Source organism: Aegilops tauschii, chromosome 2, assembly GCF_002575655.3.
Source record: "Aegilops tauschii subsp. strangulata cultivar AL8/78 chromosome 2, Aet v6.0, whole genome shotgun sequence".
Classification (NCBI taxonomy): Eukaryota; Viridiplantae; Streptophyta; class Magnoliopsida; order Poales; family Poaceae; genus Aegilops; species Aegilops tauschii.
In genome coordinates this window covers 111,440,926-111,458,351 of record NC_053036.3, presented here as the reverse complement: position 1 = coordinate 111,458,351, position 17,426 = coordinate 111,440,926, and the positions used below count along the sequence as shown (strand labels likewise).

General features: G+C 41.9%; 2 protein-coding genes and 1 pseudogene across 2 annotated transcripts; 2 read left to right on the top strand and 1 right to left on the bottom strand.

Annotated features, from left to right (window-relative positions):
• The first annotated feature begins 5,376 nt into the window (after window positions 1-5,376).
• On the top strand, window positions 5,377-8,346 carry LOC109778168 (transmembrane emp24 domain-containing protein p24delta9). Its single transcript, XM_020336729.4, has 4 exons — window positions 5,377-5,758; window positions 5,861-6,070; window positions 7,666-7,742; window positions 7,935-8,346. The coding sequence occupies exons 1-4, from the start codon at window positions 5,504-5,506 to the stop codon at window positions 8,077-8,079; spliced, it is 687 nt and encodes a 228-aa protein (XP_020192318.1). The 5' UTR covers window positions 5,377-5,503; the 3' UTR covers window positions 8,080-8,346.
• Window positions 8,347-8,866: 520 nt separating this feature from the next.
• Window positions 8,867-8,977, top strand: LOC120975035 (U5 spliceosomal RNA; annotated as a pseudogene).
• A 1,412-nt stretch (window positions 8,978-10,389) lies between these two features.
• Window positions 10,390-15,219, bottom strand: LOC109778167 (serine/threonine-protein kinase VIK). Its single transcript, XM_020336728.3, has 11 exons — window positions 14,848-15,219; window positions 14,174-14,248; window positions 13,399-13,515; window positions 12,744-12,838; window positions 12,411-12,531; window positions 12,248-12,327; window positions 11,371-11,430; window positions 11,174-11,295; window positions 11,003-11,088; window positions 10,794-10,909; window positions 10,390-10,700 (listed from the first exon to the last, which is right to left on the bottom strand). The coding sequence occupies exons 1-11, from the start codon at window positions 15,202-15,204 to the stop codon at window positions 10,571-10,573; spliced, it is 1,359 nt and encodes a 452-aa protein (XP_020192317.1). The 5' UTR covers window positions 15,205-15,219; the 3' UTR covers window positions 10,390-10,570.
• Window positions 15,220-17,426: the final 2,207 nt, after the last annotated feature.

Genomic DNA, 17,426 nt, shown 5'->3' with positions numbered 1-17,426 from the left:
ATAAATGCCCTTCAATGATATGATCGTTAGGTGGGTAGATATTCTGGGACAGCTGGCGCATAGCACAACAACGGTCGGAAATTTGAGTATCAAATTCCTCAGGGCTATCATGTTCCTCACTGTGTAGGCAATCCGCACTGGCGAATTCCTAACTCCTCAGTCAGAATAAATTCCTCAGCGACCAGAAGAACTTCGTCTCTGTCACTGAAGAAATTGACTGAACTGTATGAGATTTCCAATGGCTTCACTCGAAGGGATTGGTAGGTGTTGGATTTTGAGTTGAGCATCACTTGGACATTTTTCCTTAGTATTTCCTTGACCCCCTTTAACAATACGGTGTTTCCTATGACTCAAGAAAGAGAAAATGAAACTACAAAAAACAAAAGTCTTCACGCTTCATGTTCCTCAAATGAATACCAAGTCTTCAAGGTCACACCAATTTCTTCACTTTCAAAGTCTTCAGAAAGTCTTCAGAAAGTCTTCAGAAATTCAAAGTCTTCAGTCGAAGAACTTCATTTTTAGGGGCCGACTTTCTCTGTAAATATCAAACTCCTCATAGACTTATAGACCTGTGTACACTCATAAACACATTAGTCCCTTAACCTATAAGTCTTCAATACACCAAAATCACTAAGGGGCACTAGATGCACTTACATGTTTCTTATATAGGATTGACCTTTAGTACCGGTTGGAGCCACCAACCGGTACTAAAGGCCTGTTTTGGCCAGGCCAAGCGGCGGGAAGCGCACCCCCTTTAGTACCGGGTGGTGGCTCCAACCGGTACTAAAGGCCCCCCCTTTAGTACCAGTTGGAGCCACCACCCGGTACTAAAGGGGGTGCGCTGCCAGGCGAGGGGCGCAAAGTTTAGTCCCACGTCGTCGGGCGAAGGGCAGCCGCACTGGTTTATAAACCCAGCCGTGGTTGCTCCTTCGAACTCCTCAATAATGCAGGCTTCTGGGCCTAACTATGGCGCGCTGCCCTGTGAGCCTGCTGGCCCTTCTGGGCCTGAATTTCCACACCCGAGGTCTGGCAGGCCCACTGGCAGTGCCCCAATGATTTTTTATATAGTTTTTTCTTTTCTACATTATTTATTTTCTTCTATTTATTTCGGAGTAAATTTTTTATATAGTTTTTTTCTTTTCTGCTTTATTTATTTTCTTCTATTTATTTCTGAGTAGTTTTTTATATATATTTTTCTTTTCTGCTTTATTTATTTTCTTCTATTTATTTCGAAAGAGATTGTCCAGTTTGTACACGAAGTGCATCAAGTTTTTGTCGTGACCCTCTCTACTTTTTTGCACATGCTATGCGGGTGAAATGATGATACCATGCCAAGTTTCAACCTTTTCAGAGTTCATTTGTAATGCTTTTTAATTCCAGGGCCATTTAGCTCAAAACAAATCAGTAAATGCATTAAAAATAGCAAATTGTGTCAGAAAGGGTTGAAACTTGATGACGTGGCTTTGAATGGCGCCTGCTGAACGCAAAAAAAGTCCGTAGTTGTAATAAGTTATTAAAATTTTGAATTGCCGGTGTAACGGATGGGTTTTCGTCCGAAACCCTGATACTTCGAAAGAGATTGTCCAGTTTATACACGAAGTGCATCAAGTTTTTGCCGTGACCCTCTCTACTTTTTTGCACATGCTATGCGGGTGAAATGATGATACCATGCCAAGTTTCAACCTTTTCAGAGTTCATTTGTAGTGCTTTTCAATTTCAGGGCCATTATCTCAAAACAAATCAGTAAATGCATTAAAAATAACAAATTATGTCAGAAAGGGTTGAAACTTGATGACGTGGCTTTGAATGGCGCCTGCTGAACGCAAAAAAAGTCCGTAGTTGTAATAAGTTATTAAAATTTTGAATTGCCGGTGTAACGGATGGGTTTTCGTCCGAAACCCTGATACTTCGAAAGAGATTGTCCAGTTTATACACGAAGTGCATCAAGTTTTTGCCGTGACCCTCTCTACTTTTTTGCACATGCTATGCGGGGTGAAATGATGATACCATGCCAAGTTTCAACCTTTTCAGAGTTCATTTGTAGTGCTTTTCAATTTCAGGGCCATTATCTCAAAACAAATCAGTAAATGCATTAAAAATAACAAATTATGTCAGAAAGGGTTGAAACTTGATGACGTGGCTTTGAATGGCGCCTGCTAAACGCAAAAAAAGTCCGGAGTTGTAATAAGTTATTAAAATTTTGAATTGTCGGTGTAACAGATGAGTTTTCGTCCGAAACCCTGATACTTCGAAAGAGATTGTCCAGTTTATACACGAAGTGCATCAAGTTTTTGCCGTGACCCTCTCTACTTTTTTGCACATGCTATGCGGGTGAAATGATGATACCATGCCAAGTTTCAACCTTTTCAGAGTTCATTTGTAGTGCTTTTCAATTTCAGGGCCATTATCTCAAAACAAATCAGTAAATGCATTAAAAATAACAAATTATGTCAGAAAGGGTTGAAACTTGATGACGTGGCTTTGAATGGCGCCTGCTAAACGCAAAAAAAGTCCGGAGTTGTAATAAGTTATTAAAATTTTGAATTGTCGGTGTAACAGATGAGTTTTCGTCCGAAACCCTGATACTTCGAAAGAGATTGTCCAGTTTATACACGAAGTGCATCAAGTTTTTGCCGTGATCCTCTCTACTTTTTTGCACATGCTATGCGGGTGAAATGATGATACCATGCCAAGTTTCAACCTTTTCAGAGTTCATTTGTAGTGCTTTTCAATTTCAGGGCCATTATCTCAAAACAAATCAGTAAATGCATTAAAAATAACAAATTATGTCAGAAAGGGTTGAAACTTGATGACGTGGCTTTGAATGGCGCCTGCTAAACGCAAAAAAAGTCCGGAGTTGTAATAAGTTATTAAAATTTTGAATTGTCGGTGTAACAGATGAGTTTTCGTCCGAAACCCTGATACTTCGAAAGAGATTGTCCAGTTTATACACGAAGTGCATCAAGTTTTTGCCGTGACCCTCTCTACTTTTTTGCACATGCTATGCGGGTGAAATGATGATACCATGCCAAGTTTCAACCTTTTCAGAGTTCATTTGTAGTGCTTTTCAATTTCAGGGCCATTTAGCTCAAAACAAATCAGTAAATGCATTAAAAATAGCAAATTATGTCAGAAAGGGTTGAAACTTGATGACGTGGCTTTGAATGGCGTCTGCTGAACGCAAAAAAAATCCGGAGTTGTAATAAGTTATTAAAATTTTGAATTGCCGGTGTAACAGATGAGTTTTCGTCCGAAACCCTGATACTTCGAAAGAGATTGTCCAGTTTGTACACAAAGTGCATCAAATTTTTGCCATGACTCTCTTTACTTTTTTGCACATGCTATGCGGATGAAATGATGATACCATGCCAAGTTTCAACCTTTTCAGAGTTCATTTGTAGTGATTTTCAATTTCAGGGCCTTTAGCTCAAAACAAATCAGTAAATGCATTAAAAATAGCAAATTATGTCAGAAAGGGTTGAAACTTGATGACGTGGCTTTGAATGGCGCCTGCTGAACGCAAAAAAGTCTGGAGTTTGAGAGGTCAGAGTGAGGGTGTAAACATGTAAAAATATACATTAAAAATACATTGATCATCAATGATTTTTTTGCATACAATCTGAATTGTCAATATGAGTCCTCAACGGTTTAGAAACCGATGAAGACTCATATTGCGGCCACAAATTCTACACATAGAGTTCAATGAAGACCAAGTGCTTGTGATAGTTTGAGAAGTAACATATTTAAGGTGGTAAAAACCTGTTAGCCGAACGAGGTGGGACTAAAAAACAGCTGCAACTACAAACCTTTAGTACCGGTTTGTGGTAGGAACCGGTACTAAAGGCGCTGGTGGGGCCCCAGCCGGACCACGATGTGCCACATCCTCTTTAGTATCGGTTCGTGCCACGAACCGGTACTAAAGGTTCGCAACGAACCGGTACTAATTAGCTCCGCCCGCCTAGCCGTTCGAACCGGCACTAATGGACACATTAGTGCCGGTTTTGTTACAAACCGGTACTAATGTGCTTCACATTAGGCCATTTTAAATGCGGACACTTTGCCCACCGGCAATCATCCAAGCAATACTCTTCTCGAGAAGATCAAATCGGCAAGCAATCAACTAACTTATACTCTCATAATCTTATGTTGTCTCAACATTCAACAATGTTAATGCATGAAATGATCTCATAGTTCGAGACTATGAAAATTATTCTCAGTTTTTTAGGGAAATATACTATATCAGTAAGCTCATTAGGATTGGAGGCCACACAATTAATTGAGGTTTTTAATTGGGATTTGGTCACCCAATTTTAATTGAGTCAACAATTTTTCAAGACTCTCTCATTAATTTTTTTTATACAATACACTATGCTTTATATTTTTAAATCTTCACAATTAATTGAGACTATAATTTAGAATCGGGTCATCCGATTTTGACTAGGTCAACAATTTCTCAAGGGGCTCTCTCATTTAATTATTTTAATTTTTTATGTTTCCCAATTTTAAAGCTCTTTCGTCCAATTAAGGTATTCAATTTTGAATTTGATTTACGATTTTGATCGGACCAATGATTTTTCAAATCAATCAGCAGCAACCGGGCTATAAAAACATATCAACCCCTCGCAGACTCCCATCACCTAGAACAAAGCACCACCATGTGATACTATAACACGAATACAGTACACGCAACCACTGATGGAAAAATTTCCCCACATAAATGTGAGTTGACTAGCGGATAGCACAAAATCACACTGCGAAAGGCCCGGATAATTAGGTAAACGCATATGGCAACTAGGTAAACGCATATGGCAACTGCTGTTTGACCATATGTGGCAAGTAGTTAATCACACACGGCAACTACGGTTTGATAACACGCGGCAACTACCATAAATTAGACATGACAACTATAGTTAACCAAAACAGATAGAGTTGCCATGCTTTTACAACTACATTTGCCATCCCGGATAATTACATCTGCCATCCCGGATGGCAACTAAATCGTCATCCCGCGGGTACCTAACGTAGTTGCGCCAGGACGTGTGGGCATTTTTGCTTCGTGCCACACGCGCGGGGTGGAGATGAGTAGTACTTGTTGGGCGTGTGGCACGAAGTAGCTGCGCCCACACGTATGAGCAATTCTAATGTTCGCCCACACACAGCCCGTTTGGGCTGCCTCCTGCTCACACCACATACGATGTGTGGGCGAATGTCTAGTATGCCACACATGTGGTGGATATCAGCGTCTAAAAAAATTTAAGAATCCCAACAAATTCAACGGCACGGTAAAGCGCGTCTAACCCTTCTAGTTGATCACTAAATCTCAGCTAAAAAAAAAGATTATGATTGTACTAGTACAACTTTTAGTCATTTGGACGTCACAAACCTCAACAAGCCTCTCCCCTCCTCCCCCATCCCATCCCAGTCAGCCAAACGCCCAACACCACCTCGTGACTTCGTCCGCAGACCTTCCCTCGCGCTTCGACTCCCACTCCGATCTCCGGCCATGGCCGCGGCGCGCCCCGGATCCCCTGCCCCCAGACGGCTGCCCCCCTCCACGCTCCTCCTCCTGGCCGCCGTCCTCCTCGCGGCCTCGCCGCCGGCGCGCGCCCTCCGGTTCGACCTCGAGTCCGGCCACACCAAGTGCATCTCCGACGAGATCAAGGTCGACTCTATGGCCGTCGGCAAGTACAGCGTGGTCGCCCCCGACCCCAGCTACCCCGACGCACAGCTCCCCGAGTCGCACCGCGTCTCCCTCAGGGTAAGTAATTAATCGATCGTCGTCGTGCGGCCCGCGATTGGGTTTGGGGGAAACCGCGGCGATCCGGTGATTTCGCTGATTTGTGCGATTGGGTCGATGCAGGTGACGTCGCCGTACGGGAACAGCATGCACTACTCCGAGAACGTGCAGTCGGGGCACTTCGCCTTCACGGCGGTGGAGGCCGGGGACTACCTGGCCTGCTTCTGGGCGCCTGACCACAAGCCACCCGTCACCGTCACCTTCGAGTTCGACTGGAAGAGCGGCGTCACGGCCAAGGACTGGTCCAACGTCGCCAAGAAGGGCAAGGTCGATGTGAGTGCTTCGATTCGCCCTTGGGCTGCTCACTTCAGTTTGTTCTCTAATTTTAACTAATCGTGCTGTTTGGTATGGCTGAATTACCCTCTAGATAATATAGTTTTGGCCAGTGATTCATTCTATTGAATTTGCAACTTGCGCCTAGCAGCAGGGAATTATAGACTCTACCTGTCACCCACGTGGGTGCTTGGATGTGAAATAAATTGTGAGTTTGCGCGTGGTTGTGTTATTATGATGGGTTGTTCGGGGGCCATGTCATTGACAGAGTTGTTTGCAAGTTCGTCTGTTCGAGAGCAATTTCTGTGTGTATGGCTCTAGGACTGGTAGATTTTGTAACTTTGATTTGAATTATTCAGTTCTAGGGTATGCTGAAATTTTAAGAGAACAGGGTAGGCTTGCAGCGTCTGTTAATATCTCGTGTGGAAACCATGATCTCTTTTAAATTTAGTCATTTATATACTTTTAAGTTGAGTTCCTTAGTTTGCTTGTTCACTCGGGTTGCCATGCGGTTTTCTGTAGTATGTCTGGACACTGTGGTCATTCTGAGCGCACCTGAATCAGTTCCCTTCTGGCTTTTCTACTTTATGTCGAGGGGTCTGCCTGTGAGGTGGTACATTAGTCCCTTCTAGGCCTGAGTTGGTTGTAGTATGCATCAGTGTTGTTTCAAATTTTGATTCAAGGAGTTTAAGAATATGAGATGGTTCTTGCAAGTCAATTATTTCTTGCATATTAGTGTGTTTGGAGAAGATGCTGAATAGTGCTGTGGTTAGTTAAATTAAGTTAACTCTTAGTCTTGTGGTAAAATGTGTTCTGATTTGCTCACTTTGTTACTTGTACAAGAGTATGTATACGAACTAGGTTACAACGTTGACTTTTGTATGTTCTGTTAAGCATTTTTCTTTACTTGGTTCTGTATGTTATTGTACTTGAATTATGAATATCACTTGCACACAATGTAAGGTGTGATTTAGAGTCAGATTCTCACTGAACAAATGTTTTTTATGTCAAACAAGCTTTTGGTGTCTCGCCATATATGAATTTGATATGTGATTAGTTTGGATATTCTTTAGTTTTGACATGTTGCCATTTTTCATCACTCTTCAACATAAGCATATATTTTCACATAAAAAGGAAAAGGAATGCAGAAAGGAGACTCAATGCCCGCTGATTCTTTTATATCTCAGAAATTGGGTGTTTGGTAGCTTATCTGCAACATTGTCCATATAATAATTTCACATCGACATATCATTGCTGGTAACGTGTATCACTGTGTCAGCTAGCGTTGGTTCTTAAACAGTAGGCACAATAGGGGTTCATAGTAGCTTTTGAACACTGCTCATAAAGTCATGAAATAAGCCCCCAAAAATATATCTGGTTCTGTGAGCATGGTATTAATATGAACAACACACATTAACATTGTTAAGTCACCATTTCGTTTGTCATGCCTATACCTCTGGAGAGAACAGCCAATAACATGTTGCACATCACCAATTACTATTAAAATACATAGATCTTCCACGACCTGTTATAACTCCTATATCGTTTCGTCGTAGGATCAGCTGTTCATGCATTTGTATTCTTACTTGTTGCAGATGATGGAACTAGAGCTGAAGAAGCTAGAGGATACCATCAAATCTATTCACGAGGAAATGTTTTATCTACGTGAAAGGTACAATACTGCCTGTTATTTCTAGCTCTGGTAAAACTTCTTTTGATGATAATTAGAGAAGCTAACTCCCAGATCAAGTTTTTTGCCTGTCATTCGTCTACTAGTATTTTTAAGGCACTGGTAAAACTTCATTCCATGATAACTAAGACGCCATTCTGAAACCAAGTTTTTTTATATCTGTCATTCGTGCAGGGAGGAGCAAATGCAGAACATCAACAGGCAGACGAACTCGAGGATGGGGTGGCTGAGTTTCCTCTCACTTGGCATCTGCTTATCCGTGGCAGGGCTGCAGCTGTGGCATCTGAAGACCTTTTTCGAGAGAAAGAAGTTGCTGTAGTTTCCCCCATGATCACAAACAAATCGTTGCGAATTAGGGTATATTGTTTCTGCCAGCTATTAACCTATGTTTCCGAGCGAATACTCGAACCATCAGTAAGAAAGAAACCGTCGATCATCATACTTGTGAAATGCCTTTCTGTGCCCTAGCTTCTCTCCAATCAAATACAGTTGTAAAATGTTCTTTTTTTCTTGAACAGGGGTGAAATGTTTCTGTTGATGGTTTCATATGATGTAACGTAGTGCGACACCGTTTTGTTTTTCTAAAGCTGAGTAGAGCCATATCGTTGCTACTGTTATGAGTAGTGGTCCTTTTAGCGAGTGTGGGCAAGTTTGCCAACCAAATAATACAAATTGTATCCCGGATTCATGACATATAGCAGAATAAAGATCACACGTTTTTACATAGTGCTCACACGACCTAGGAAGGAATGTGTTGCGAGGTTCAGTTTTTTTTTAGAAACGGATCAAATTCTGTTGTGTGTGCCGCACTCAAAAAGGAGTTTCCAGAAGTGTGAGGCGACGGGCCTGTTTTTGTTTTTTTAGTGTCAGGCGACTGGTCTGTTGGGTTGGGCTGGGCTATTGTTGCCTCTCGAGTGGGCTGATCACCTGGTTGTCCCATACTGTCTTCTGTTGTTCTGTGGGCTTTGCTGGTGAAGCATGTGCGACGGGAGTGGAGGAGGCGGAGCCAGCCGCGTTTCGTTTAGTCCCACCTCGCCTAGCTGAGGGAGAGAGGGGAGGGAGCTCGGCTATCTAAGGGGGCGTAGTGCGAGCGGTGAAAGGTAAGCAGCTGCGTGGTGAGCACAAAGCGAACTATTCTTTCGCCTTTTACTAAAGAATACCGTGTGCACGCCACACTAAGCAGCATACCCTAATTTTTTAAGGGTGTCTTCTCCCTGTGAGAAGGCCCCATCAATCCTTAATTTAAATTTTATGCTGCTAATGTTTGAAGGGTATCTTTCTCCCTGTGAGTAGGCCCCACGAATACTGGATTTAAATTCTGCTGGTGTGCTTGCTCGTTTTTAGATGATAAACATTTGAAGTGAAATATGTACTGTGGTGAGCAACTCTTGGAGCGTGTTTTTCTGTGAGAAAGCCCCAACTACTCTGAATTTTGATTGGATAAATTAGTTGGTTTAATTTTTTCAAGGCTTATGTGCTTGCTGTTTTCGAGATGATAAACACTCAGCATTTCGGAGTTACATTTTTAGTGAATTTCTCCCAGCTAAAACCAGTGGTGAGCCAACTCTGAGCCTGTTTCTCTGTGAGAAAAGCCCCAACTATTCTGATTTGATAAATTCATTGGTTTAAAATTTTCAAGCCCGGTTGTGTTGCTTCTATGTTGCAACTTTGCAGGTTCTGTCATTCTTCTCAAAATATATGTTTGAGTTTTGGTTTTATTATAAATGTTGCATTTTGTACACTGTCATGGTTGGCCACTCCTGTGAGAATTGTGTGCTATTTCAGGAATTTGAATGTGTTCTTGTTGGTACTGCACTGGTTAAATCAAAATTTGGCTATCTTATGCCAATAAACAATGCACAAGAAGACATGATCCATTCATACATGCTTTATTTACAAGATCACCAGCTCAATTTTTGCGTTGAATACTGATTTCAATGTCACAACAATCTTGTCATGGTACTTCATGTAGACCTTTGAGCCATATCTTTACAAAGAAAGTAATGTTTTCTTTGTGATGATAGAAAAGTTATGCATAGAAATTTGTTACTCCCTCCGTCCCATAACTAGTGTAAAAAACGCTCTTATATTATGGGACAGAGGGAGTATTTCAGATTTTTTTTCTGTTGAAGACTAGGGTGCTGGGTGAGGCCTAAAAGAACAGGTATTTAAAAATGACTGACGCTCAGGAACAACTTTTTGAGGTAAAATCCAGAAAACAACGTTGAAAATCACACACAAAGAACGATGCAGAGGAAACTACTCAAATAAAACTGCACCCCCTCAGAAAAAAAACTGTGTTATTTTCATGATGGTGCCAATCTTGCCCGTGCATGTGTTGAAGCAAAAAAATTGGCTACTTTGGCAGTGACGATGAGAACGCAATTGGTTTATGCAAAATCTCAAAATCATCTTTCAGTTATCCAGATTAAAAAAGGTCGAAAGTTCGTATTTCTCTACAGAGTGTACATTTACAAATAAGAGCTCTACGGTCTTCTGAAGCAATTTCAAGGAACAATGTAAACCTCTGATAAATGGTAAAGGGTGGGTATCTATTTGATATATGCTGTAGAACTATGGGCTCAATAACTCTCCAAGCTTTCAGAATTAGCTAAAAGCAATAATGATATGGGAAAAACAAGAATATATCAGCTTTAGCAGAAAGAAAAGCAGCAGAGTTTTTGTCGTTTCAGTGGACATTTTTTGACCCATCTAATCTGTACACAATCGGCACCAATTTCCCAAGTAAATCAATTCAGATTCACAACAACACCTGTAGTTTAAATTGCTCGTAACAAATATATGCATTGTTATTGTGAGAATAAATGCCAGTGGTGATCGTGGGATGCCAAGCTTTCCTTGATCTTCTCCAGCCTCTTGAGTATCTCTAGGAAAGATGGTCTCAAATTGACATCCGCAGCCCAACATACCTCAGTCAATCTACAATTAGGAAAACCATGTTACAACACTGAAGACTTACATGAACATGGCAATAGCAGAATATTAAGAGGGTACTGTTTAGCTTGCACTTACTCTTTCAGCTCAGCGGTATGTCCTTTTGAACGGAAAGTTGGGCGATGCCCATCTGATACATACTTAGCAGCCTCATAAGGTTCATAACTGGAAAAAGGTGAATCCCCTTCCAGCATCTACAATCGAAAGGAACATTTACTGTCATTTTGAACAGGCATGATCATACAATATGACACGCTGCTGGATTCTAAGTTTAGATGGAAAATTACCTCATAAAGTATCATGGCAAAGGAGAAAATATCAACTTTCTTGTCATATTTCCGGTGCTTGAAAACTTCAGGAGCCATGTACCGATCTGTATTTTTGAACAATTATCAAGCCAACTAGTGAGGATAAGTATAAGAGAGGAAAGAAAAATCAAATAACTTATGGGGACTTACAGCTTCCGGTCTCTCCGGTCATCTTGTATACATCATTGGCATGCTGAGATTTGATAATCTTGCTAAGACCGAAATCTCCAACTTTCAAGTGGTTGGCAGCAGTATTAACTAAAAGAATATTTCTAGGGATTGACATAATAGGTTAGACCAGCTATGAAGTTGCTCGCATTAGCAAAAACAGGTAAAAGGCATCATACCTTGGCTTTAAGTCCCGATGAATTATAACATTAGGCTCGTTATGAAGATAGGCCATGCCCCTGCAGAAGATAATCAAGAGAAACACATGAATCATTTTATTTCTATGATTGAAGACAGATCACCAGATCAAGTGATTATTCATATGGAAAGCTAGAACCTATCATGCAAAGTACTTATTTCCAAAGAATGATCCAAAAAATAAGAAAGGATACTGTGTGATGGTTCAAGGACGTGGTGTTAGTAATAAACCCACATTGCAGGTCAAATAGATATAAAGAGACCATGCCACTATAACTAGTACCAGCAGCTTACTACCTCCTCTGTTCACTTTTATAAGGCCTTGAAGACATTTCAGACAATGTACAAAACAGCCTATTTTGAGTTGTCTGAAACGAATTACAAAAGTGAATGGAGGGAGTATTACTGATCACTTGGATGAATTTGTTGACAGCAAAATTAAGAGTCAACTCTGATTAGCGAGTATCTTACAGATTAACGAGAGGCGCATAAGAGAATCAGGGTTACACTATAAATGCATTATATAGATTAGAATAATCTAACATATGAACCATAATAAGATTGTCGAAAACTATATATTCAAGGGCATAGGCAGTTAATTTTCCAAGAGAAGGATACAGTTTATCTTGCAGAAGTATCAATCATATTTATCCAGATTATGTAGTATATACTTCCTCCGTTCCTAAATATAAGTCTTTTTGGAGATTCCAATGCGGACATACGGAGCAAAATGAGTGAATCTACACTCTAAAATATGTCTATATACATCCGTATGTGGTCCTTATTGAAATCTCTAAAAAGACTTATATTTAGGAACGGAGGGAGTAGTAAGAGCTAAGCACGTAAAGATGAGAATACCTTGCGATGTCCAATGCGAAGTTAACAGCAGTAAGTGGGGAGAGGGAGCCTTTCTCCTTGAGATATTGATGAAGATCACCCTGGAAATGCATTTAGTACAACATTAGTGAGTGCCATAGAGTCCACATCACAGGGTAGTTGACTTCCAAAACAGATTGCGTACTCCTCGGAGGAACTCAGTAACTAGCATCAAAGGCTTGGTTTCTGTGACTGCTCCAAGGAACTGTACAATATTTGGATGCCTCAGCTTTATTAGCAAGTTGACTTCATGCTTAAAATCTTGGCTGCAAACCAGGAAAGTAGCTGGTAAGGAAATATTCCATGAGATAAAACATGCTGCAAAAGGTTATAAGGTGTCCAGTCACACCTTGAACAGAACATTAGTTAACCATATAGAAATGCAAGAGGCTAGTCCTAGCCAATCAGCTGGAGTACTAGAAAGCTGGCAACTGTGTCCAAAATATGGGAGTCTTGGTGATTATGTGAATAAACTTACATAACCAGTCTATCGTCGGATAATGATGGAAGAATGCGTTTGACAGCAATTGGTGTTCCTCGCCAATTTGCTTTCAGGATTTCACCAAAAGAACCCTGCAGTGGTTAGCAGGTTTAATGAACTAAATGAGGAGCAAATCACACGTTTATTATGCAAATGTAGACAATATATGCCCATTATCTTCCTAGTATTACACCGAGCTTACTTTCAATCAAATATCTAAAATGATTTTTTTTACCGTCGAAATATGTTTAACATCCATTATTCTGTCAGCATGTAAACGACTGGAACTAAACAGTAAGTTTATTGCCTCTAGCTAATTTGACATACCAAATATATACAACTAATGACTTAACCGATGGAAAATTTACGGGTCATAGTTCCACCTTGCTCACTAGGGTAATAACAAGCCAAATGCTACCCAACTGGATAAACTTCAAAATGAGAGCCATGGACATTTTGTAATCATGAGAAATGTGAGGTCCATTAGTTAACTAACAACTAGCATTAAATCAAGCTTGAAGTCACAACAGTCTCAGTTTGCCTTGATAACACATGCAATGCTTAACTAAGACTGCTTTGCATCACATAGACATTGGAGTATATAACAGATTAATAATTGCACATAACCAAGAGATAATTCGAGAATACTGACCTTTCCAATCATTACTGCTTTTGTGAAATCTAATTCAAGTGGGTTAATCTCCCAGTCAGCCTTGTTTGTTAGGGGAGGTGGAATTGACTTTGCTTCAAAGTGGCTTCCAGTTTTCCCCTGCAGAAAAAATGAATCAGAGGAATCCAGCGTATCAGATTTCAGAGCATGATTAAAGGCTGGTGACAACTATAAGCATGAAATGATGTCCCGATGATTATTAAACAGCTCTTACCCAAACAAAACATTTATTCCAACTATGTAGAGCATAATTAATTTGGTCACGCCTGAAAGGTGCACCAGAACTACCCATTAAATGAAAATAGACAAAGTAAACCTCTGAAACACATCCTTAGTATTTATCCACTATGATCTCCTAATCAACAATGACACGTCTGTTCTACATACAGCAATTTCTGACTGATGCTCATGTGTAAAGCAACAAGATACCGGAATCATCCATTGTACCTCATCTAACATTTTCCACAAACAACACTGACACATCCAAAGACTCCACTTCTACTTGTGGTAACAATATTTGGGACCAGGTGCCCTGGATACAAATTCAGAAACTTGACAAAGACAGCTGCAGAGCAATATATGGGGCACTCACCCACAAAATTCCATACCATACAGTTACTGGTGAAATGGGAACACCTGGTGTCATGTTACAAATTTAGAAATGTTGAGCTAATGTTTGAAACTAAACACCCCTACAACTTTGCAATGAATAGCCAAGACAATCTATTAAACCGAACCCAAGTGAATGGCAACTTACGAATGTCAACCCGCCATGCTTCTTGAGCAGTTCGATCATAGCATGCCTCTTTGCACCCTCTGCATCAGCAAGTGGCTGTAAATCAACCAAAAGTTAGCATCGTGAGCAATTATGACAAATATCACAATACTAGAAATTGGAATGAAAACCAGCATACAGTCACAACCATGCAGCATAAACATAACCAAGCAGGAACCAGAACCTCCTAAGTCTACCCAACAAATATGCATTCAACACCGAAATCGTTGCAGATGCATTTGAACTACATCTATAGGACAAGACCCACCAATTCGCAGTGGAAACCGTAATTTCGTGGAGCACAGCCGGAGTTCCCACCCAAGCACCCAAGGCAGACGGTGGCACGAGCGACATCAGACGAATGAAAAGCTCGAGTGCAAACAAGAGGCTAATGCTCATCGTTTTTCCCTCGAGAATAATCATCAGGACGAATTCAATTCATGACGGAAGAAAGCAAATCCAATCGGAATACGGGCCAAAACGACTAAATGAGCTCAACGCAAACGGCAAACCCGAATGATGATTTCAGCACGCTAAGAAGCCCAGATGAGCAACATGACCCAAATCCAGCCCAACGCCGACGCCCCCATTATTACCAACCAAGAGGCGGAACGACCAGACGACGCGGAAGGGGGGAGGAAGAAGGATCGCCTCACCGTGTTCTGCCAGCGGTCGAGCGCGTTGACGTCGGCGCCCTTGGCGAGGAGGCACTCGGCGACGTCCTGCCATCCGTGGAGCGCGGCGACGTGGAGCGGCGTGCGGCTGTCGTAGTCGCGGGCGCTGACGAGCGTGCCGTCCTCGTCGAGCAGCTTGCGCACGGCGGCCGCGTCGTTCTGGTGCGTGTGCCAGAGGATGAGCGACGTGCGCGCCACCAGGCTCTTGTCGTCGAACCGCCGGCGCGGGTGGCCCTCGCCGCCGCTCCCCGACGACCCGCCCGCGCCGCCCCCGCCCCCGCCCCCGCTGCCCCCGCCGCGGCCGGCCGCATGCGCCGCCTCCTCCTCCGCCCCGCTCATCTCCCGCCCGCCGAATCTGGCCTCCCTCCCTCGCCCTCTCTCTCTCTCCCTGCGACGGACGGACGGACGGACGCTGCTGGCCGTGGAGTCCGAGTATTGAGGCGGGGGGGGGGGGGGGGGGGGGGGGGGGGATTCTGTGTCCCTCGGCGCGCGTGATCGCCCAGCGATGGAGTGGGATCCGATCTGATATGGAAATGGCGCCCGCGTTAACCAGCAATTCTTTCTGCAATTGCTTGACCGACGCGACGCGGCCCACTTGTGCGCCAGCCTGGAGCGCCCGCCCACCGGACGGGGGAACGTTCCGTGTCAGCGATGTCTTCGCCTCGCCCTCGCGTGGAAAACGAAAAGAGCTGCCACAAATTCACCGATTTGACCTAGCAACGCACTGCACGTATCATCACGTGAAAACAATCCGCATTCATCCTAGGAAGAAAATAGATCAATAAAATAAACAAAATATAATTGTGTGCCAACAAAATATAATGATGATCAGAATATTGATAATAAAGCTAGGGATATTGAGAAATGTAAGACAGTAGCACTCTATATCTCGAGTACTGTTTCATGCATGGACAGGGATGCTCCCAGGTTTTATTGTTATCTTGAAAGAAAATCTGGCTTGAAAGACTTCTTTGGTCGGAGAAAGTGCTAGGAGCTCTCTGAACCTGCACATTGCACCCTTTGACCTTTTTGTTAGTCAAGATCAAAAAATAGCCAGGCATTGGTAATCATGAATTTACCTTATAATCAAGTTATTTGCTTCGTTAATGTCTGGGTTGAAGTATAGCCGACACTACTCAGTCGTACCCAAGATAGCATCTGAAATTGTGTGTAAGAGAGCCTTAAAAGTATTAGCAGACAACTTAAAACGCAATAGCAGGAAGCCAAAAGAAAAATAGCAAAGTGCATACAATCAGGTTACCATCCCTATCAAAAGACACTGATTTCCTTCCCCACGTTACATATGCCAAAAGATACTAAGCATATCATTAATCCATTCAGTTGTCTATATTCAGTAAAAAGGCATTCTGTTGAATAATGATTGCCAATGTATGTTAGGATGTGTGATTCAGGAACCACACCGAGATTTCCGGGGGAAAGGCTCCCCACCTGAATATATTTCAATAAGGGTAGAGTTCAGAGGGGTCACGAAATTCGTGAGGAGAGGAAGTCACGCCACAACCCGGCGTGTTCCTTTAGGACTTCTGTCTTTAGACGGTGAGTCCACAGAATCAGGTCCTCAAGAATATTTTAGGCAGTAGATACATCTATTTCGAGAGCCTGCAATTCATAATTCATAATGAAATGCTAGACAAGTTTATTGTCCTACTAAAAACATGATCAATTTATCAATGTCAATGTTGTTTGCATCTAATGTCAAAACTTACTACTATATCAGGTCTAGTTACTAAGATGGTGTTTTGTATGAACATTAGTTAATGGAAAATATATAATATGAGAGAATACTTGTGTAATTATAACAACAAGAATTATAAATATATGGATTTGGATTTCCAACTTAACGCAAACTAACACTGCATTGAAAGAAGAAAAGCCCTGTCCAGTATGCTTTGCAATGAAATTTGGTTGAATCATTAAATTATCAAGAGCAATTGGATAACAACAAGGGAAGAACATGAAGGAGAGAGTCGCAGGGTTCACCTATCCAACGGAAGTAGTAGTAGTTGCCTAGCAGCAGGTCGGATAGGCCGGCAATATGCAGAAATGGGTAAGGCTGCCGCAGCTTCCTCAAGCTGAAGAAAACAGTAGTTGGTGCAGCATCACTGACTTGGCTGGGACCTTGGTGTGTCCATGATGCAACGCCGACATCTCATGGTCCTGCAACTGCATTTAGCAGAGTTCCTTTCACTATACCCAAACATAGCTGATATTAGTTTTTAGTCCATGCTAGAACATCTCAGTTCACTGTTAAATGTCAGGAATTGAAGAATACAATTTCTCATCTTAGTATATGATACCAAGTTTCTCTAGATGCGTAAAATTTCAGCAGACCAAGGTATCAACTTTTAATTTTACTCCACACGTCTTACCATAGATATGGCCACTACACCATCATCCCTCAGTTGAAATCAACCTGTTGAAACCTCAACCCCAGAAGAAGCTATTCTCTTGACTTCATTCCTAAAAACTACACGTGCCTGAACGACTATTAAACCATGAGACACTCATGCAATCATAAAGTTCAACAATCTGAGGATACA